The 22,981-nt window shown below is 38.8% G+C and overlaps 1 protein-coding gene across 6 annotated transcripts in view; it reads right to left on the bottom strand.

The window, feature by feature from the left end:
* The window catches only part of LOC136864211 (tRNA:m(4)X modification enzyme TRM13 homolog), a 397,328-nt gene that overhangs the window by 148,235 nt on the left and 226,112 nt on the right, over window positions 1-22,981 (bottom strand). For 5 of the 6 annotated variants that reach the window (XM_068226212.1, XM_067140912.2, XM_068226213.1 and 2 more), the window contains one exon: window positions 15,616-15,852. The exons of the other annotated variant lie outside the window; for it this stretch is intronic. In XM_068226212.1, coding sequence (XP_068082313.1) covers window positions 15,616-15,852 — 237 coding nt within the window. The remainder of the gene's footprint in view (window positions 1-15,615; window positions 15,853-22,981) is intronic. 6 annotated transcript variants of the gene reach the window in all.

Genomic DNA, 22,981 nt, shown 5'->3' with positions numbered 1-22,981 from the left:
CCAAGTGCCTTGTTCCTATTTAGGTCTCTCATAGCTCCGCCGAATTCTGACCTCAAAATTCAGTCTCCCATTTCATCAGCATCACCAGCCTCTTGTTGCTTCAGAACCAAAACATTTAAGTCTTTACCTTGATACAACTGTTGTATATTTACGCAAGTGTGGTACTTATATAACTTGAAAACAATATTCTCTCATCCATGGGTAAATAATGCAAGTATCGTGCTTGAATTATTATTATTTTATGATTATTATTATTATAATTATTATTATTATTATTATGACTTTTGAGGTACATCCACTTATTAGTATCATTATTAATTAGTTTACAATTGCATTATTTTTTAGGTTATGTCACGAAACATTTGTTGTATACAGATATTTATATGAGTTTAGTTAATGTAAGGACCTGTATATAATTTATTATTACCTGTATATATGATTTGTAATCCAATACAGAATTGTGAAACACACTGTAACATCCAGAATAGTACTGGGTAGATGAGAACTCTGTAGAATATGCTGTACATTATATCTGGGCCTTAAGCACTCTAGAATTTATGAGAAAATGTACACTATGCGATCAAAAGTATCCGGACACCCCCAAAAACATACATTTTTCATCTTAAGCGCATTGTGCTGCCACCTACTGCCAGGTACTCCATAGCAGCGACCTCAGTAGTCATGAGACATCGTGAGAGAGGAGAATGGGGCACTCCGCGGAACTCACGGACTTCGAACGTGGTCAGGTTTTTGGGTGTCACTTATGTCAGAAGTCTGTACGCGAAATTTCCACACTCCTAAACATCCCTAGGCCCACTGTTTCTGATGTGATAGTGAAGTGGAAATGTGAAGGGATATGCACAGCACAAAAGCATACAGGCCGACCTCGTCTGTTGACTGACAGAGACAGCCGACAGTTGAAGAGGTCATAAAGTGTAATAGGCAGGCATCTATCCAGAGCATCACACAGGAATTCCAAACTGCATCAGGATCCACTCCAAGTACTATGACAATTCGGCGGGAGATGAGAAAACTCGGATTTCATGGTCAAGCGGCTACCCATAAGCCACACATCATGCAGGTCAATGCCAAACAATGTCTCGCTTGGTGTAAGGAGCGTAAACATTGGACGATTGAACAGTGGAGAAACATTGTGTAGAGTGACGAATCACGGTACACAATGTGGCGATCCGATGGCAGGGTGTGGGTATGGCGAATGCCCGGTGAACGTAATCTGCCAGCGTGTGTAGTGCCAACAGTAAAATTCGGAGGCGGTGGTATTATGGTGTGGTCGAGCTTCTCATGGGGGGGGGGGGTCTTGCACCCCTTGTTCTTTTGCATGGCACTATCACAGCACATGCCTACATTGATGTTTTAAGCACCTTCTTGCTTCCCACTGTTGAAGAGCACTTCAGGGATGGCGATTGCATCTTTCAACACGATCGGGCACCTGTTCATAATGCACGGCCTGTGGCGGAGTGGTTACACGACAATAACATCCCTGTCATGGACTTGCCTGTACAGAGTCCCGACCTGAATCCTATAGAACATCTTTGGGATGTTTTAGAACACCGACTTCGTGCCAGGCCTCACCAACCGACATTGCTACCTCTCCTCAGTGCAGCGCTCCGTGAAGAATGGGCTGCCATTCCCCAAGCAACCATCCAGCACCTGATTGAACGTATGCCTGTGAGAGTGGAAGCTGTCAACAAGGCTAAGAGTGGGCCAACACCATATTGAATTCCAGCATTACCGATGGAGAGCGCCACGAACATGTATGTCATGTTCAGCCAGGTGTCCGGATACTTTTGATCACATAGTGTATCTTTCTAGAAGCCTGGCCAGGCACACCTATAAAGAGGTGGTCTTGATGGTAGAGACGTGAAAATTGGTATTTGGAATTTTCTAAAAATAAAGAAACACATTCCTTGTTTTTGGAAAATCCAATTAAGGGTGGGTAAATTAATTGAAAAATGAGTTTAATTCTTTGTAAAAGGATACTTATATCACAAAAACAAAGATGTTACGGACGTGAACATTGGTATTTGGAATATCCTTTAAAAATAAAGAAACATGCATTTCTTTTTTTCTTTGGGTGGGGGGGGGGTTGTAAAAGGAGTTGAATTCTTTTTATGAGGATAAAAATAAGAAATGGACTTAAAACAATACATCCCTAAGGGGTTTTGACTGAGGGATGGGGAATACTGACAAAAATATAAGTTTTTATGAAACCGTTTGAAATATGAAGTTAAAATGTCAAATGATATCGTAGATGTTAAATAACAGAAGGTTTGAAATATGTTAACACCCAGAGAGCTAAATAGGGGTTAAGGTCCGAAAACAAATGTATTAATTCCTTCCTCCAAAACGGTTTAACGTACAAAGACAAAATTCCAAATAGCGGTATATATTTTAAATTTTAGGTGTGAAATAGGAAATATTTTTTAATATTCCACCGCTAAAGTGTCAAATGAGGTTAGCTCCGTTGTAACCGTCCAGACTTCTCCAGCCAGACTAATTTAATATACTATCATTTTACGCGATATCATTTGATATCAAGTTTATCCGCCATCGGCAATTATTCATAATATCATATTTATTCAACGTCAAGCATTTGTAAATAAGGTTTGTGCAATCATATTATATAATTATAACATCATTTATTATTTAAATTATTATATTAGGTAGGATTGGAATTCATTATGTACTGTAAATATGGTCAATATGTTGAGACATAGTTGTTGTCATTTCATCTCATATTTGTGTATACGGAAAAGGTTATTCTTATTGCGGGGGAAAATTACATGAGTCATTGGGTTAAACTCATGAGCCAAGGCAGTAAACAGCGACCCGCGCGCGAGGCTTGCAGACTACATCATCGCCACGCCTACTGGACTTGTCAAGACGAAAGAAGAGGGAGATGATAATGCGATCTACGAATCAGATGCTTCGTTATATAGAGAATTGATATTGAGCTATTATCAAGAGTGGGGAGAGCCTGGTGATATATTATGTAGCGCGGAGCATTCTTCGATTCACGGAGTCACAGATACTCACATCGCTACTTCTACTGTGAACATCTACTTTGAACGACGTTATTGATTTTGAGACAGTGTGTGGTCTCTCCGAGACATAGTTATTTTTGTACACTGTGTTGTCGCTTCGACACAGTACTCAGCTGCGGTAATGTTATCGGATCTGCGTGAGACGAAACAAGCTTACGGCTTGTATTATATTCAGTAAATCTTCTGGACGAAGAACTATGTTTAGTTAAAGTCCATGGAATTTGGTACAAGTCTGTACCGTATAAACAGTATAGCTCAGTTGGATTGAGATTTCTACTAACATGGAAAAATTCATATCTCTGAATTTTCTCCTCATACGATCAACGCTGATCAGTTTTTACAAGTATAGAGCCAATGTCTAATTTAAAGACTAGGCAATTAGGGAGTGCTAGTCCAGATAGCCCGTACCACATCAGAGAAGGAAGGATGTCCATGGAGCCAATTCTACATCGAGAAGAAGAGAACGAGTAACCACGGAAACCAGATGACTTCAACGGAAACTGCAATTGGTGAGCTTCAATTAGATAAAGCAAGCAATAGTAATTTGAGTAACGTAAATTCTAAATCCTTCCACGCTTTATGGAACTTTTCCGATTCATCTCATTTTTTTTGTATAATAAATTCATTTGTATTTTATATTGCGTTAATTTTCTTTCTCAAACGATACTTAATGGTTAATTATTTAAAATCCTACCCCTGTGATTTAAGTATAAGTCTCTATGCTAGTAAATATAAATTTTGGTTTACAGTTTTGTTTAAAACTGTAACCCTGGCACCCATACATCACATAGAAAATGGGAAACCATGGAATGTTAATTGTTTCTATTTGCGTGGCAATTTGCGGGCAAGCCACATATAGTTTATTTGATATTCATGTGTCCCAAGGTAATAACTTTCGTCTCCTCAAGTGAGAAGCTTAGGGTCGAACAGTTACATTTGGCGCCCAGCGTGGGGCTCAAAAACCATCAAGTATTCGTGGAAAGAAAGCAGTAAAGTAGAGTCTGTGTTTGTGGGGGTTAAGTGAGTGTCCGTATAATTTATATGTGTGATTTTGGGGGAATCATGGCTGCACAAGGTGAAAAGGACATGAAATTACATAGCGGAAACTTAGTAAAGGGAGGCGAGATGCTGAATTCTAGGAATGTTGTAGATGAAAGCATTGAAGTAGATAAAACGGTAGAGAGTGGTGGGAGCATGGAAAATTGCACAGAATCTGATGTAGCTAGGATGGAGGGTGAGAAAGAAAGTAATATGAATAGTGAAATGAATATTCAACAACTGTTTGTGATGATGCAAGGGATATTAGTGCACACGAAAGGGATAGATGAAATTAGGAAGGAAACGAAAGGGATAGATGAAATTAGGAAGGAGGTAGAGAGAACGGAAACCAAAATTAGCAGAGAAATAGAACAGACGAAAACCAAAATTAGCAGAGAAGTTAATACTAGGATGGATGCTTTAAATCATAGATTAGATGAAGCACTAGAGCAGCAGAAACTCTTTGAGAATCAGTTAGCGGAACAGGAGATGAGATATAGCCAACATGAGAAAGTGGTAGAAAGTAAGTTAACTGAACATAGGAGCGAAATAGACCAGCAGATCACAGCAATTAATTGTAAAATTCAGGAACAAGTAGGAGAAGTTAGTAAAGTTAAAGAAGAAGTACAACAACAATACGATGATCTGTGTGGTAGGGTAGAGATTAATGCTAAAATATGTAATGAAAAGTTTAAGAAAGCAGAGGAATGTGCGGTTGAAATTAAAGCCACCAAGGAAAGACAGGAACACATTGCGAATGACGTAGAAACTAAAGTGAAAAGGATAAATGAACGTATTGATAGGTCGGAGGCACAAATACGTAAAGAAATCAGAGAAAAGCAAGGCAATATAGGAAGTCAGTGCCATGGTACAAATTTCATATATGAAACAGAACTACCTAAATTTAATGGGAGGCAGACAAACCCTTTAGATTCTTTAAACACAGTTAAGAAACGGTTTGAAAAGCGAACAGAAGAAGGAATCATTGAATTGGAAGAAGCGTTAGAAATAATTGGTAAAGCTTTTATTGGGGAAACGAAATCATTGTTTGCGGTGTATAAGAGCAGCATGACCAGTATGGTGGAATTCCAGAAATATTTCACGGAGAAATTTTGGAGTGAAGCTATACAAAGCAGGGAAAGAGAACGCATTGTTTTTGAGAAATTTAGGCCACACGAAGGAGTTTCCATGACAGAATATTTTTTGGCCCACGTTATGATTTGTAAAAACGTAGATGGGATGTCAGGGGAGAGTGATATTGTGAAATTATCACTCAGACATTTTCCCAAAAAAATCCGCGAAGCTAGCTGTATGCAACAGATAGAGTCTATTCAGGGAATGGAAAGATTGCTAGCAAGTTTCGATGCGTTAGGAAATAGTAATAGTACACGAGAGCACACAAACTATCAAACACCACCCAGAAGACAAGAACACAATCACCGTGGTCAGTTTCAACCGAGAAAACAACCTATAGGTAATCAGTCACACCAGCAAAATAGGAATGTTCAGAGGGAACGTAATGTTGAAGAAGGCACTAGCCGAAATCAGGATACAAGGAGACAAAGTAATTTAAACTGATAGTAGACGGTAATGAGAGATCAGATTATCAGTCTTCAGTACATGTTGCGAGAAATTGTGTAATGACGCACATGAATTATGATCTCGATGTTAGAGATGAGTTATTACGGGAGGTGAAAGTAAATCAAGTCGAAGTTGGTAGTAAAAGTGATAACTCCGTTGTTACGATCGTTATATGGAGGGCGTAGTAACAGGCTTTATTGGATTCAGGCAGTCAAAGATCATGTGTAAGTTTGGTACAGCCCCAGCATTTGCCTGGTGTGAAAATGGGAAACCACGGAAAGCCATCTTCAGGGCTGCCGACAGTGGGGTTCGAACCTACTGTCTCCCGAATACTGGACACTGGGCGCACTTAAGCGACTGCAGCTATCGATCTCGGTGGCCTCGGAATAGTAGAGCCTCAAAATCCTAGCCTGGAGCTTAATATCTTGAAAATATTCAGATAATGACTCGTTGAAATGTTGCACTCTGAAATAGTGCTTCTGCACTAATGAAGACAAGGCACGAGAAGGAATGAAAAATTAAAGCACATGTGCGTGAAATTGATCTACAGTCCAACTTTTGGAAATGGACCTGACGATATGCTCAGAAAGAGCTCCAGATACATGCGGGTATTAGATTTGAAACACATGGTCGTTACTGAGATTGTACACTATTACCTGATCCTTGAACTTGATTAAGAACCGAAGGAAAGAAGTAACTTCATCAACGGAGTTAGCCGAAAATTTAGAGACTCCCTTAGACACGGTAGTCAATGGGTGAGGTAGGTTAGAGAAAATCTGGGGGAAAGCATGTGTAGGGGGTGCCTGGGAAGGCTTAGAGTGGTCCTGAGGGGTTACAGAGTCATCGTACCTTTGATTCGGGCGCTCTTGTGAAAAGGATGGAGTACAGAAGGTTAGGTTAGGACTACTGTTAGCCTGCAAAGTTACGGGCGCAGATAATCTCGTCTGCGAAAGGTTCTCGCTAATCTGAGTGACCATCAGGGCATTAACCACTTGTGTAGGGGTAATGCAACCTAAAAGGGCACTTGATACCGGTGGCGCTACGATGGGGGATGGTTTTGCACCATTGCATAAGAACCAGGTGGTGTAACAATTGAGAGCAGACACTGAGCCACAGCAGAATTACCAGTTACCACAGGAAAATTAGTAGAGGTACCGACATGCAAGGAAGATACATTATATGAATCACTTACAGGTGTCCTAGCTCTTGACAACGAAGAAGAAGATCCCAGGAGAGCAGTACTCACATCAGGCTCCTGAATAACACTAGCACTAGTTGCTACAGTACAATCTCGAGAAGCTGCAGATGCGGAACCAGAGTTAACACTTTCACACAATCCAGAGAGGGTAGACACTTGAACCTCAGAACTAGTGTTAGTCAATTCATTCCCTTCAAGCAAGCCAATGATTTTGTCCGATATTCTTGAAAACTGTACTAGCAAGGATTCACACACCTGTCGCTCATTTGCCGGCAATTTGAGAGACAACAAATCCCTAATTCTGTCTGGATAATGTGATAACTGTGCCTTAACCCGCGCTAATTGGCCATGCGAGGGCTCAGAAGCACCAAAAGACACAAGAAAGGCATTAAATTCCGCCAATTTGTCTTTAACCACGGCCAAAGACTCACGCAACTCGCCCGTAGTTAACTTGGGAATGTTTATAGGTAAATTAAGGGACTGTTTCAATAGGCTAGTGTCATCTCTAGCATTGCCTGTAGAATTCAGTTTGCGGATACAAAGTTCGTAAATTAGTTCTGACTTTCTCAAATGCAAAGGATTAGGAACAGCATGAGCCATCCTGATGGGTAGAAACAAAATTTCAAGGCGATTTACGAATTTCAAGGCTTTCACTATCTTAGGTTAAGTACGATCACTGTTCACTTTTCTTTCGTTCGCAATCAATCACGCTCTGCAACCAATATGTAACCGGTCTTTCAGTGGTTACACGACACACAGTTAAAAGGGAGGAAAATAAATCAAATTACATGGTACCTTAAAACTGAGACACGCAATAAACATCAGATGAACTGTGCCAAATACCCACAAACAAATATCAGGTTGGGCAACTTGACGACTATCGTAAGGAACGTGGAACGGGACTGGGCAAACTTACCAGGGTCACAGAGATACGAAGGTTGCGGGTTTCCAGAAAAATCAACGGTGATCTTTGATTCAAGATACTATTTTCAAAATGAATATTACAAGGTAAGTTTCGAACAAATTCATCTATCCAAACAATCCAGTTATATAATTTACGAATACAAGATTAGAAGTTGTTTGACAAGAGCTTTGCTATTAGGCCAAGAGGTTAACCAAATATATCTTAGTATGATCCAAGTTCTACAATATGATTCTGAAGGTAAGAAGGCACACAAGATACAAATCCAATTTAGAATGAAAGTAAACGTGCTTTCTAAAACATCTGCGCAATAGAGTGGCGAGTAGAGCAAACTCCTATGCGATAACACCAGCTAAAATTAGAAGTAAATTAAACCGGAACTGAAATCAACCGTGCTTACCCCAAGGTAGCCCATCCTGGGAGCGAGGGTACGCCAACGTGCGTCAAAGCGGCTGGACTGACGAGAGAACCAAAAGGACCACGAAATCCTGCCTCGCTCACTTAAAAAGGGAAGTCTGGCCTTGGTGCGATTACCGAGTGACCAATCAGAGCACAGGAGCTTGCCTATCGCCACCCAGATTCACCAATCATAACTCTTTATCCAGTCGCGATGTTTATACAATATTCCCGAACATATACAGACACTAATTGTAAACTTTCCATTTTCCAGAATTAGTACGGACATATTTCTAGAATCCACAACTGATAGGGGCCAACACACTCTGTTCTAAAAGTCCGCATCACAACCTTGCTGGACTGTTCCAGCTATTATAGAACAATAATTTACAATCTAGTAGTTACTTAAGTAGATAAAGGGAATACAAATAAAGCATACTACAAAATATTTTACACCATACAGGTTAGGTAGCTAAATGGAATACAAATAAAATATTCTACCACAATACTCCACATCATACAGTAAGTGTTCCTTAAAAAAGGTTTGCAAATAAAATATTCTATAAATTCCACATCACACAGTGAATATTCCTTAAAATAATTTACAAATAAAATATTCTACAACATTCCACATCACACAGTGAATATTCCTTAAAAATGGACTCCGCATAGGTCTCACAACTGAAGGATACGAAAGGGTGATTGGTAAATGTGGGGAGGATATGGAACCGAATAGAAATGGGAAGCATTTGCTGGACTTCTGTACCTGTTTGGGTTTAACAGTTATGCATACATCCTTCAAGCATAAGGCCACACACTGCTACCCATGGGAGGGTAGGGGCACCAGATCCATAATAGACTATATCATAACCGAGTTTGAATTCAGGAAATCTGTTAAGAATGTGTGGGATTTCAAGGATACTTCAATAACACAGACCACTATTGATCTGTAGTGAACTAAGTATCTCTGGGCCTAGGAAAAAGAAAATGAAATCCGTCTGCAGACAAATTAGGGTAGAAAATCTCCAGGACGAGGAAATTAGACAGAAGTACATGGATATGATTAGTGAGAAGTTCCAAACAATGGACAGTAAGCAGGTTCAGGATATAGGAAGAGAATGGGTGCCATACAGGGATGCTGTAGTAGAAACAGCAAGGGAATGCCTAGGAGCAACTGTGTGTAAAGATGGGAAAAATGAACATCTTGGTGGAACGATGGAGTGAGAGCAGTTTGTACATGTAAAAAGAAGACATATCAGAAATGGCTCCAAACAAAGACCGATGCAAACAGGGAAATGTATGTAGCTGAAAAAAAAAAAAAAAAAAGAATAGAGCAAAACAAATAGTTGTTGAAGCCAGAAAGAAATTGCGGGAAGATTTTGGTAATAACCTGCAAAGGCTAGGTCAAGCAGCAGGGAAACCTTTCTGGACAGTAATAAATAATCTTAGGAATGGAGGGAAAAAGTAAATGAATAGTGTTCTTGATAATTCAGGTGAACTCATAATAGATCCCAGGGAATCACTGGACAGGTAGAAGGAATAGTTTGAAAATTTTCTCAGTGTAAAAGGAAATGTTTCTGGTGATGTCGCGAACAACTGAGCTCATGGGGAGGAGGACAATGATGTTGGTGAAATTACGCTTGAGGAAGTGGAATTGAAGGTAAATAAACTCCACTGTCATAAAGCAGCAGGAACAGATTAAATCAGACCTGAAATGATGAAATATAGTGGGAAGACAGGGATGAAAAGGCTTCTTAGAGTAATACAGTAAGATCAGCATGGAGTGTTAGTAAGATACCTTCTGATAAGACAAAAGCAGAAATTGCATCCATCTATAAGCAAGGGAACCGGAAGGATTGCAACATTAATCAAGGTATCTCTTTGATCAGTATACCAGGCAAAGTGTTCACTGGTATCTTGGAAGCGAGGGTGCGATCAGTGTTCTAGAGAAAGTTGGATGAAAACCAGTGTGGTTTCAGACCACAAAGGGGCTATCAGGATCAGATTTTCAGAATGTGCCAGGTAATTGAAAAATGCTATGAGAGGAATGGACAGGAATAGAATGTTTCGTAGATCTAGAGAAAGCATATGACAGAGTACCGAGGAAAAGATGTTCGCCATATCGGTGGACTATTGTATTGGGCTGCAGTGAGAACTGATGGTAGAATGAGTACTTGGTTCATGGTACTTACAGAGGTGAGACAAGGCTGTAATCTTTCACCTTTGTTGTTCATAGTTTACATGGATCATCTGCTGAAAGTTATTAAGTGGCAGGGAGGGATTCAGTTAGGTGGAAATGTAATAAGCAGTCTGGCCTATGGTGACAATGGTGGTGATGGCAGATTATGCCGAAAGCCTGCAGTCTAATAGTTTGGAACTTGAAAATAGTTTAAATGAATATGGTATGAAAATTAGCCTTTTCAAGACTAAATTGATGTCAGTAGGTAAGAAATCCAAGAGAATGTCAGATTGGTGATACAAAACTGGAACAGGGAGATAATTTCAAGTATTTAGGATGTGCATTCTCCCAGGATGATAGTATAGTAAGTGCGATTGAATCAAGTTGCAGTAAAGCTAATGCAGTGAGCTCGCAATTGCAATCAACAGCATTCTGTAAGATTGAAGTCAGCTCCTGGATGAAACTATCTTTACATCTGTATGTATTCAGACAACTTTCCTTTATAGAAGTGAAAGCTGTGTAGACTCAGGATATTGTATTCATAATTTAGAAATAACAGACATGAAATTAGCGAGAATGATTCCTGGTACAAACAGGTGGGAACAATGGCAAGAGGGTAATGGGAATTAGGAGATGAAGGCTAAGTGAGGAATGAACTCGATGGATGAAGCTGTACACATAAACTGGCTTCTGTGGTGGTGTCATGTGAGGTGAATGGGGGAGGATAAGTTACCTAGGAGAATAATGGGCTCTGTTGTGAAGGGTAAGAGAAGTAGAGGGAGACCTAGACAATGATGGTTAGACTCAGTTTCTAACAATTTAAAGATAAGTGATATAGAACTAAACAAGGCCACAGAACTATTAACAAAGGATTGTGGCGGCGTTTAGTAAATTTACCGAGGCTTGCAGACTGAACGCTGGAAGGCATAACATTCTATAATGAAGATATATGAATATAATTTTCTCACAGTGCCCACCAGGGTGCAGCATGTCCCTAAGCAGTGTTAGCAAGGACCGCCCACCACATAACCAACTAGACCAATGTCATATCTAGGCACACCCATTCCTTAGGAGAGGGACCCTTAAGTTGTCATGAAATCAAGAACTATGCAGGTCTTCGGTCTTCAGAAGCCTATGGAGGTTCTACGATGTTAGTAATAGCTGTATTCCCGCAGTTAGAATCTTCTGTCCGTATGTCATGTACGTTAACCTTTATAATTTATAAATTAATTCAAGTATAGAACTTAGAAACTCCTTCAAGAAGAGAAAAGTAATTATCAAGAGAAAGAAAATTCTGCACTGCTGTGGATATTGAAAAGGATGAAGTAGAGGATTATATCTAAGTATTTCTCTTAACAACTCACTTGTTCATGTCCACATATCACCCTCTCAAAACTGACCGCCGGGCTGAATGTCTCAGACGATTGAGGCACTGGCCTTCTGACCCCAACTTGGCAGGTTCGATCCTGACTCAGTCCGGTGGTATTTGAAAGTGCTCAAATATGTCAGCCTTGTGTCGGTAGATTTACTGGCATGTAAAAGAACTCCCGCAGGACTAAATCCCTGCACCTCGACGTCTCCAAAAACCGTAAAAGTAGTTAGTGAGACGCAAAGCCTATAACATTATTATTTATTACGAAACTGACCTTAATTTAGCACACAGCTGACTTTATCATTCTTTCGACAGTCTTGCACCAAGGTGAGGATACGACAATTGTGCTGACGTAAATAGTGGATGTCAGTCAAAGAGAGATCAAAATCTACTTAGCTGTACTTATACCACAAAACAAGTTTTCTTTCCTTTGATAAGAGAGTACACGTTTCAAATGAAAATAAAAACCTATAATTATGAAACATTATTATGGTGCTGACACGTTGAGGGAAATTTCCACAAAATGAGGTATTATAACATAAGTTGGATTCACTCTTTAATATGCTCGATGTGTCCTGGCTAGTGAAATTCACTCTTTTACAATATGACATGTTCTAGAAGTTATCTGCAAATACATGCTTGTAGAACAGGCCTTCTTCAGCAACAATATTTAATTATATAATTATACATGAAGGCTATTTATAAAAACAAAAATCATAATCATCTTCACAATGTGCTGTGAAAATGTCATATTATCTACCAATTAATAGAGAAGTATATAGTGCTTCCTACAGCAGATCTGTGATGCTATTTGGAAACAAGTGTTAGGTAATATGTCATAGTGTTATTTCAGCTTCCAAAAATAACTTAAATAATGGTAGATGTACCAATTTATTGTGTGGATTTATTTCTGTGCAGGGAACTGAGTCCTAATTCTGTGAAGTAAAATGGAGAAGAGAACTGTTTGGCACCCTATAAGGAGGCCAAAAGCATCGTTACTCAGAAAGACTCTCTGGCGCTAGAAAGAATCCTTTTTTCTGGGGTTCTGGAGAATATCAGAGAATCCGGGAATGATGCCAGAAATAACCCTTGTTTTGAGTGTTCTGGCAAATGTCAGAGGTTGTGAGAATGTTCCACCCTCATCTAAGAAGATGCGAATGCTGCTCTGGCAAAAATTCTGCATGAGATAGTTCATTTGGTTTCCTTGTTCTACAAGAGTGATGGGTGCAAACTGCAGAGTTTATATCGTAAGAAGTGAAGTTAGCATCTCTGATTCTCATATCGGTTTTCAGTCTAGGCAGATGTGTCCGTTCGGGATCTTGCTCCCCTAGAGTTCAGGCCTCGGTAATGGGACAATGTAAGTTGTATTTTCTTTAACATGTTTCTACTTTACTGGTATCCCTCACAGGAATTCTACAGGGCAGTTTTGCATCTTTGATGATTTAACCGAATCAAAATAGCACTTTTCAGGACTATGATATAATTTGTTTTGGGAGCAGGCAACCTTACTATATAACTTTAAAGTACATTGTACTTTTCTTTGTTTGCCTGTTTCCAGTAGAAAGGGACAAGCCAACTGCATAAGGTTGCAACTGGATATGCTACTGCCTCACAGTACATATCCATTATATGGAAGTAATTGGACAGTCATGTTTTCTGAATCACCTTGATGTTTTAAAAAATGAATACCTTTGCTAAATTATCTTCCTTTCTTTAATCATTAATTTGTTGTAATTTAAAATACCACGTTGATGATAATATTTTATTTTTTAAATTTTTTTTGCTATTGGCTTTACGTCGCACCGACACAGATATGTCTTATGGCGACGATGGGACAGGAAAGGGCTAGGACTGGGAAGGAAGCGACGGTAGCCTTAATTACGGTACAGCCCCAGCATTTGCCTGGTGTGAAAATGGGAAACGACGGAAAACCACGGAAAACCATCTTCAGGGCTGCCAACAGTGGGGCTCGAACCTACTATCTCCCGAATACTGGATACTGGCCGCACTTAAAGCGACTGCAGCTATCGAGCTCGGTGATAATATTTTAAGCCAGATGGCAATTTGCATTAGTAAGGACATCACTTGGGATCTGAGGGCAGGACAATGAATCTTCATGTGCCTGTGAGTAGGACTGTCGGTTTGATCAGGTTGACTTATTAACCTTGAAAGTAAATGTTCTTTGAATCAATATGCGAGTGTTGGAGGGCACTCTGTGTCATATGTGCCCATTAATATCTTTGGACTACCTGCCTTTTTGTTTATATCTATTTTTGAAGGTTATTTCTAAATGAACTTGCAGAGCTTTATGTTTGATAAACAGTATTTTAAGGAACCTGATGGTTTTGCTCAGGAAAGCATCCCCAAGTTATGCTCCTGGCAAACATGTCCAGCAGATTCCACATCCTGTTGTCCATCTGTTCGTATTAGCTTTAATGGTCCCTGTTTTGGGTTTGTTTATCTTTCCTTGGTTTCCTTGTTTCTTGTTTTTATGTGTATAATGTTACTCATGTGGTACAGTAAACTTGTCCAAGAAATGACTATAGGAGTGACATACATAAGAATGTGGAGATAGCTACTATGTAGTTTGTATATGCCTCAACAGTTATTCATTCACATGGAAGCAGGGTCTTCTATTAACCCATTCTAGTCCGGGCCTTAATATCCCTAACAAACGTTCTGCACTGGGCATTTTAAGGATATTTAAAACATTATATCTCTGAACCAGTAGGAGATATTTGCATGATTCATTTTTGTTTGTGCTTGTTTCAGCATCTAGTTTTGAAAAACGCTGTTTATATTATGTCAACTATCACTTGAGATTTTAAAACTGTTTATATATTATACCATGTTTTGCGAATGGAAAAAAGGTCTGACGGATCACTAAGCAAGTACAGTTTTTTGAAATACTGTTATATTTACCCTATTTTGCTCATATAAAATGTGCATTGCAATTACAAAACAACAATAATGAGTATGATATAAAAATAATATTTTTTCAACAATAATAATAATAATAATAATAATAATAATAATGAAAATGGGAGCTCTATGAAATTTTATTTTAGTTGATAAATTTTGTCAAAAGTTACTCAAATGTAAAAATATTGTTCCATTTACCACAAAAGACTTCTGAGAAAGAGAAAATACAGTCTTCTAAACAGACAACTTTACTAATATGTAGACAATCTTACGTATTCATGCACATTTGAAATATGCGGGAACATGCCCTAGGCCGTAAAATGAACTCCAATCGTAATGAAATGTAAGAAGTTGTTTCGAATTCATATGTCAATAATATGTTCATTTGCACATAAACTTATAATATATCATAAAATATCGAAAATATCACTGTCGTCAAGCACATGTTTGCCGGGAGAAGCCATGTCTTAGAGCTCACTGAGTGACAACATCTACTGATGCATGTTGATCGAAAATATCGTAAATTCTCTGAGAGACATTTAATACAGCCATCAGCTTAAATACTCTCGTAACTAATACATGAAGAAACACGATGTAACCACCAGAATGCGTGCAGAGCTCGTTCTCGATTTTTAGTGAATTGTCAAACCTTACTACAGGCTATGCCCGCAGCACGGTCTGAGCGTAATTTCGTCCGTAGACCGGAAAGAGTTAAAAAAAAGGACAGTTCTAGGAAAACTTTACTTTATACAGCAATCAACACTTCTTAGAAATGAGGAGGTCGTTGCATTACACTATTTCAAGTTGTTCTCACCTTACAAAGATCAAGATAAAATTATGTAAGTGCTCAGTGATTGGAAAGGAACCACTACTATACAAACAAAAACTCTGTACATGGCAAAACATCATAAATAAGAACAACATTTTTGGAATCTGCCTCACCAGTTGCAGCTCCACACAGGTGCTTGCTGATACCAACCCAGTGGCTATACTCTTGAATTGTTGGCACATGAGCTAGGCTAAGATCAGCAATATTTGCTCGCAACCGTTGCACCTGGACTTCTGACCTAAGTAACAGTTGTTTATCAAACTTATGCCGGTGACTTTCCTTGTCTACGAGAAGCAAGAGATTGTGTTGGTTGCGGCATGCCACTTGCCCCAGCCAGAAGCTAAGTTGACCTGAAAATGTTAAACAAGCTGTTATTTTCTAGAACTTTATACTTGTAAAATATATATATATATAGATATGAAATATTTTTGAGACAGAATAAAATATTTAAAAACTGATTGCACAAGACTGTTTCCACATACACGATTCCCAGTGAATACAAATACTGTAGTAAAACTGAGAAAATACCGCTTTCAGTAGAAAATTGTACGTTTTACAATGGAATATGCATGCTTTTTCTAGAAAAATAAAAATCACAGATAATCTTATGAATAACATAGTGGTTTCAGTTTCTTAAACTTAATACTTCTAGAGATTTTACTGATGTAAGTATTGAAAGAAAGCTTCCCTCAGCAACCTTTCATAACTTTGACATTATCAAAAATGAATATGTGTGTGTGTGTGTGTGTGTGTGTGTGTGTGTGTGTGTGTGTGTGCGTGTGTGTGTGTGTGTGTGTGTGTGTGTGTGTGTGTGTGTGTGTGTGTGTGTGTTACTCATGTGGTACAGTAAACTTGTCCAAGAAATGACCACAGGAGTGACATACATAAGAATGTGAAGATAGCTACTATGTAGTTTGTATATGCTTCAACAGTTATTCATCCATATGGAAGCAGGGTCTTCTATCGAAAAAAGGACAATGAGAGGAAGATGGATCTACTTATAGTTAGCCTATTCTAAAAAATTATTTCTATTCATTTGAAAAGATGTAATAATGTTTCCAGCACTTTTATCATTAAATATTCTGCTTGCCTTCTAATAAAACGTTTTTGAAAAGATATGACTTTGAATTTGTCACTGTTCTGAATGTTGCTATGTACTCACTTCATTTACTCCCTCCAAGGTGGCTGCTATTTGTTTTAAATTTACAAAATGTCTCTTTAATACTGCTAGTCCAGGAACCTTGAAGCTGATTGCTGTTTTGCTATTAATAAAGGAGCTTCCCCATAATCTTGTTGTTGTCAAAATCCACTCCTACTGTGACCTTGGAGGAGCTACAGCTGAAGCAGCATTCCGTCTTGTGTAGTAATGATCAAGGCGTCTCCGAAGACCTTAAAAAGTAGTTAGTGGGACGTAAAACAAATAACATTATTATTATTAGTAATGATCATGTTTCGTTCTTTTTTAGTAATGTATATGTATTTCAAATCAGTTTGCGAGCCTCCTACGTGCTGAATAAGTTTTTCAATATTTTGCTCTGTCTCAAAAAAATATTTTAGGTTGCAACATTAGGTGAAACACCCTCTATATCAGCGGTGCCCAAATGCTGCACCGTTCACAATGTGTACAATTACCGCACACTGACTTCCATGCGTGAAGAGCTTGGTAGGCTCAGGGAGAGAGAGATGTAATGCGGTGAGGAGCACTGACCGTTGAGATGGCCAGCTGTACTGCATGAGTTTGATGGGTAGGGAACATGGCACGCATGGTTCAGGATGGCAGTTCGTCAGAAGTGCTGTTGCAAATGCATTGCATTATGGAAAGCACACCAAAAAAGAGAAGAAGTGGCGAAAATTTGCAATCAATCAAAATGGACTGGGAGTTGCAGTTCTTTTTCACACCCGACAGAAACAATCCTAAATGCTTATTATGCCAGAGGACTATCAGAGGACACCGGAAATTCACTGTCGAGCATCACTGTAACGCTCTCCACAAAGAACAGTATGACATGTTAGTAGGCGAAGAACGCGAACCAAGGCTTAGGGATCCGAAAATAGGTGATTGCAGTCTGCAGGCAGATTAAGACATAAATTAAACATTTGAAAACATATTTTAAGATCCAATCTTCTGTTTCTCACAACCGCAGTATGTTCAATAGTGTCCTTCTCCCCTACTTTCAGGAAGATGATCTAGAAACGCCGGCATTAAGAGCTAATTACAACATAGCGGTGAAAATAGCAAAATTGGGAAAGCCATTTGCGGAGGGCGAAATGGTGAAAGAGTGCTTGGTTGACACAGCAAAATTTCTCTGCCCCACAGAAGCCAGCAAGTTTGAAAATGTTCGTTTTTCTCGCCAAACAGTGACACGTCAAATCTGTGCAATGGCTAGTGATGTACATCGACAACTGATTAATGCGGTCAAGGATTTCGTTGCCTTTTCAATCGCCTTGGATGAGTCCACAGATATATCGGATACTGCACCGTTAGTTATTTTTTTCCGAGGAGTGGACAGCAACCTCCGCATTACTGAGAACCTTTAAGATGTGGTGTCCATGAACAACACCACCACAGGCATAGACATCCTTACAGCCGCAGAAGATGTCATCGATGCAGTCGGTTTGGATTGGGAATAAATTGGTATCAGTTACGATGAATGGTGCACCGGCAAAGCAAGGCAACAAAAAGGGCTTCATTGCCTTGTTACGAAATACATTCAGGCGCAATCAGACTGCATTGCCCAAGGTTCATTGCATTTTGCACCTACAGGCACTTTGTGCGAAGTTAGCCAAGTTAGGAGATGTCATGGAAGTTGTTGCACCTGAGTACCTGAGGTCCCACGGCTTGACGCACTAGTAGTGTAGGAAATTTCTGAGAGAAGGAAACAAAGAGTATGATGACATTATGTACCACAGTGACATCCGTTGCGTTAGCTGCGGTAAGATTTTAAGCAGGTTTTTTGAGTTGAGACTAGCAATAGTTAACTTCCTAAACGAGAAAAACAAACATGAGCCAAATTAGAAGATCGTCAGTGGATAGCACACCTTGCATTCCTAGTTGATATTACCTATCATATGAATGCTCTCAAAGTTGCTATGCATGGTGAAAACAATGCAATATCTGATATGGTCGAGAAAGTGGAAACGTTCAATAGAAAACTTGTACTTTGGGAAGCCAGCTCAAGTGCGGGAATGCAGTGCATTTTCCAACATTGGACTTTGTTCGTGAATGTGCTGCATTTAAAGAGTATGTTATAGTAATCATAGACATGAAGAAACAATTTGCAGAAAGATTCCAAGATATTAATATTCTATCTCCTCTTCTATAAACATTTACGAACCCATTCACTGTTTCAGTCAATGATGCTTCTGTTCACTTGCAGATGGAACTTACCAATCTCCAGTCTACCACACGCCTTCGAGATAAGTTCTTCCTTGACAAAAGGACAAAAGAATTTTATGAACATTTCACGTGAGTAGACTACCCACACCTCCATTACGAGGCTGCTAAAGCTCTCTCAATATTTCGTTCAATATATGTTTATGAGGGGTTTTTCTCTGTAATGAAACCTCAAAAGCCATGGTTGTGTGCAACTTTATCTGACGAAAGCTTGCGAAACAGCTTGTACCTGTCTGTTTGCCGTACGTTTGTGCCAGACATTGGTTTTATCATTTCTTCGACAACACGTTGATAAGACATAATAGCATTTTGTATGTGCTATCTTATTAAATACAATGTATTGTCACAGGTTTACTAAAAAAAAAGGACATATCGTAGGGAGTTGTATTTTTTATTGTATGTGACGTATAAACCAGAATAAAATAATATAATAATGAAATAATGTGCAGTGTGAAAATTTCAGACTCAGAAAGGATGCTGCTACGACTAGATGGCTGGGATGTTGTAGTGTTGTTAATCAGTGGGGAGGGAGAGCAGCATTCCCCTCCCGAATGGCTAGTCAAGTCGGTCACTTCATCCCGAGGTCTGTCATACTTTTTCCACGGAATAATATCAATTTAGTCTCACCGGCATCTAACACCGATGTCTTCACATAACATTCGAAGCTACAGAAGTCAACTAAAAGAATAAGCGAAAGTTTCAACCCGCAACATATTCCTAATAAGCAATTACCTACAAATAACCGTCATCATTGTTGCCATTCAAATGCACTGAATACCCATGAGTCTCCATCCACACTGACCAGTCTCCGTACCGATCTCGGTGCTGCAACCAGACAACTTTCAGCTTGAGTCCTATAAAACCTCATTTGGCTATGAACATTTCCCTACCCCCGGTGATTTTAACTACGATAAACCACTCTGCATACTCTGAAATGTCAATGCTACATTCTTCTTCCAACCTTTAAAACAACAGGACGCACTTGGTACTAGATTTTTTTATATCCTTGCTCACCAAGCTGCTTTTGTGTAAATATGTATATAAATTGTAAAATTCTCAACTGTTCACTTGGACAATGTAAATACTGTATAGTTACCAACCATTGACATTAATTTTTGGTTACAAACATTGACGCCGAGCACTACACCCTTTCTCCCCTGATTGTTATAATGTAAATATTTTTAAAAAACCTTATTCTCAACTGTTCAATTGGACAATGTAAATACTGTATAGTTACCAACCATTGATATTAATGTTTGGTTACAAACATTGACGCCGAGCACTACACCCTTTCTCCCTTGATTGTTATAATGTAAATATTTTTAAAACTTTATATTTTCCTATGATTGCGTCAACTGTTCTCCAGAGCACCACTGCCGAACTCTACTATTTTAATTTTACGCATTGGTGCTGACTTCTTATTCTATAAACCTATATGTTCAACCATCACTATTGTACAACTGTTTCTAATACTTAATTTTTGTAATGTGTATTAATAATATGTATTAATTTGTGCATGTTAACTACTAACCAGGTACCTGATTTTTGCCTTGAGGAGATAATTTGACTGATGATGCCCTCAATGAAGGGCGAACCATGTCTCAAGTGGAATCAATAATAAATTCCTAAATTGTAAAATTTATATGTATTGAATAGGTGACAAAACAAACCTTTTAGCATCCTACACGCTGGGAGGAGCCGTTCCGGTGGGGTGGTAACCTTACTGTGCAAGCATGAGCCCAGCTCATCGTACAGTATATCAGTGTGCTGCATAGGTGCAACATTCCTGGCCACCACTGCTCTATATGCTAAACTTGATCAAGATTATTTTTGAAGTGCCTCTAATCAGTTCAAAAAACTCTGAATACGAATGGTTCACACGAACAATTTTATAATCTGCAAAATTGGGATTTTACAGGAGACAGAGGTAACAAAGTTATAACAATAGCTGAAGTGTGAGTTGCAACATTGTTCTTGATATATTAAACACAATATAGAAAGCATCTAACCTTTCATTTTGCCATGCTATGCCGTTCAGAACAATACAAGAAACCATTGAAGTTAAAAATAATGAAGATGCATACAGCATCTTTAAAAACATGCTATAACCTTAAATTTACTAAGGAAAACGTTGAATTCAAAGAGTAGTGAATGCATCTTTTGATCAAGGTACCCTTTTGTAATATCACTTAAAATCAGTGGAAATCCCCTGTTAGAAGCTTGTAACAGTCTGTGAGTAATATTTTTCTCCTTTTTATTTTCACTGAGAGCTCAACTCTTGTTCTTCATTATTTACACTTTAAAATGTTATTAGAGTAGAATCCTGCTAACTTGACTTCCAGTAACTCAACATTCCGTATAACTCCACAACTTGACGAGCACTAATTTCTCTTCTTTTCTTTTAAATCGCTGAATGAATTTTGCTGGTCAAGCGGAACATTATCTTTGAAATAATGTGGTCTATTAATAGCTAGATGTCCGACCAGACGTCTGGATTGGTGCTTGCCCACCAATCATGAATGATCTCAAGTCAAGACCAAGCCCTGAACTTCTCCTTGCTTCCAAGAGATAAACAAACACTCGGGAGTTTTACATGAATCATCGAATTTCCCTGGTACAACAACAAGCTCATCTCATCAGGCTGGGATATATACATGACTAATGGAATTTCCTGACACAAGTACATCACAACAAACACTGGGGCAGCCATATGACTCATCCAGATTACCAGGGTTATTAAAGCAATGTTTTCCCACTCATGCAAAACAAATTACTTATACCTACATATGTGGATATCTTCCAGCTTATAAATATAAATGACAAAACATACAAATGAAATACCGATAATAATAATAATAATAATAATAATAATAATAATAATAATAATAATAATATCTCTAATTTCTACATATAATTCGGGGGTGTGATATATGTACTATCACATGTCAGCTGGTCAGCATACTGGCCTTCGGTTCAGAGGGTCCCGGGTTCGATTCTCGGCTGGGTCGGGGATTTTAACTTTCATTGGTTAATTCCAATGGCCCGGGGGCTGGGTGTTTGTGTTGTCCCCAACATCCCTGCAACTCACACACCACACATAACACTATCCTCCACCACAATAACACACAGTTACCTACACATGGCAGACGCCGCCCACCTCATCGGAGGGTCTGCCTTAAAAGGGCTGCACTCGGCTAGAAATAGCCACACAAAATTATTATAATAGCTAGACCATAATACTTTAATTTCTAACATCACCAAAACAGTGCAAAGTTTATAGATACATTTTAATTACAGCACCGTGTAATTGTAACGGTTTTCAACATGTATCCTTTTCCCTTTGTGGCACTAATTCATGGAACTGTCTAACAAAATTGGTGACAGGTCTGTGCCCCCCACCGAGGAAATAGTTATCTAACACTGTCAATTAACTATCACATTTCTTTCTATTCTTGTTAGCCATTAGCTGACTTGGCTGAAGACTGTTCCCTATCGTAAGCTAAACTTTCAGTTCACTGTCAGTACAGTATCTCAGTTTACAACCAGGCTTACAAGTGTCTATGCAACTGAAAATGTTGAATGAGAAAAGAAGAAAAAAAAAATTAGTGTGACAAAGGAAATTAAATTGGATACTTTACAGATACTGAAGAAAGGGGGAAATTTTAATAAAATTGCCATGGACTTAGGTCAAAAAATAACAAGTTCGAAACTGAGTCTTGGTGTGATGAAAGTATGCACTAATTGTTTAAATGAAAGGGAGCGAATACAAGAAAGTGAGTGAGGTGCTTTATTTGTGGTTTTGCAGTAAAAGGAAAAAGAACACCCATTTCAGGACATATTTTGTAAGAGAAATCCCTCAAATTCTATGAGGAATTTCTAGAAGGGAAGCCTGAATTTACTGCTAGTGTTGGGTGGCTCGACAGGTGGAAGAAGTGCTACGGCATCTGGTAGTTAAAAGTTTGCAGCTTCAGAATGTTTGTAAATTTGCAGAACATTGGCACAGATGTGGTAACTAGAGGTTGTCAATGCCTTGGAAATATTGTTGATAACAAGTGAAAATAATAATGGGCACACCACAATACCTT

This window comes from Anabrus simplex, chromosome 2 (assembly GCF_040414725.1).
Source record: "Anabrus simplex isolate iqAnaSimp1 chromosome 2, ASM4041472v1, whole genome shotgun sequence".
Taxonomy (NCBI): domain Eukaryota; kingdom Metazoa; phylum Arthropoda; class Insecta; order Orthoptera; family Tettigoniidae; genus Anabrus; species Anabrus simplex.
The sequence above is the reverse complement of the archived record's forward strand: the minus strand, read 5'-3'. Positions and strand labels throughout refer to the sequence as shown.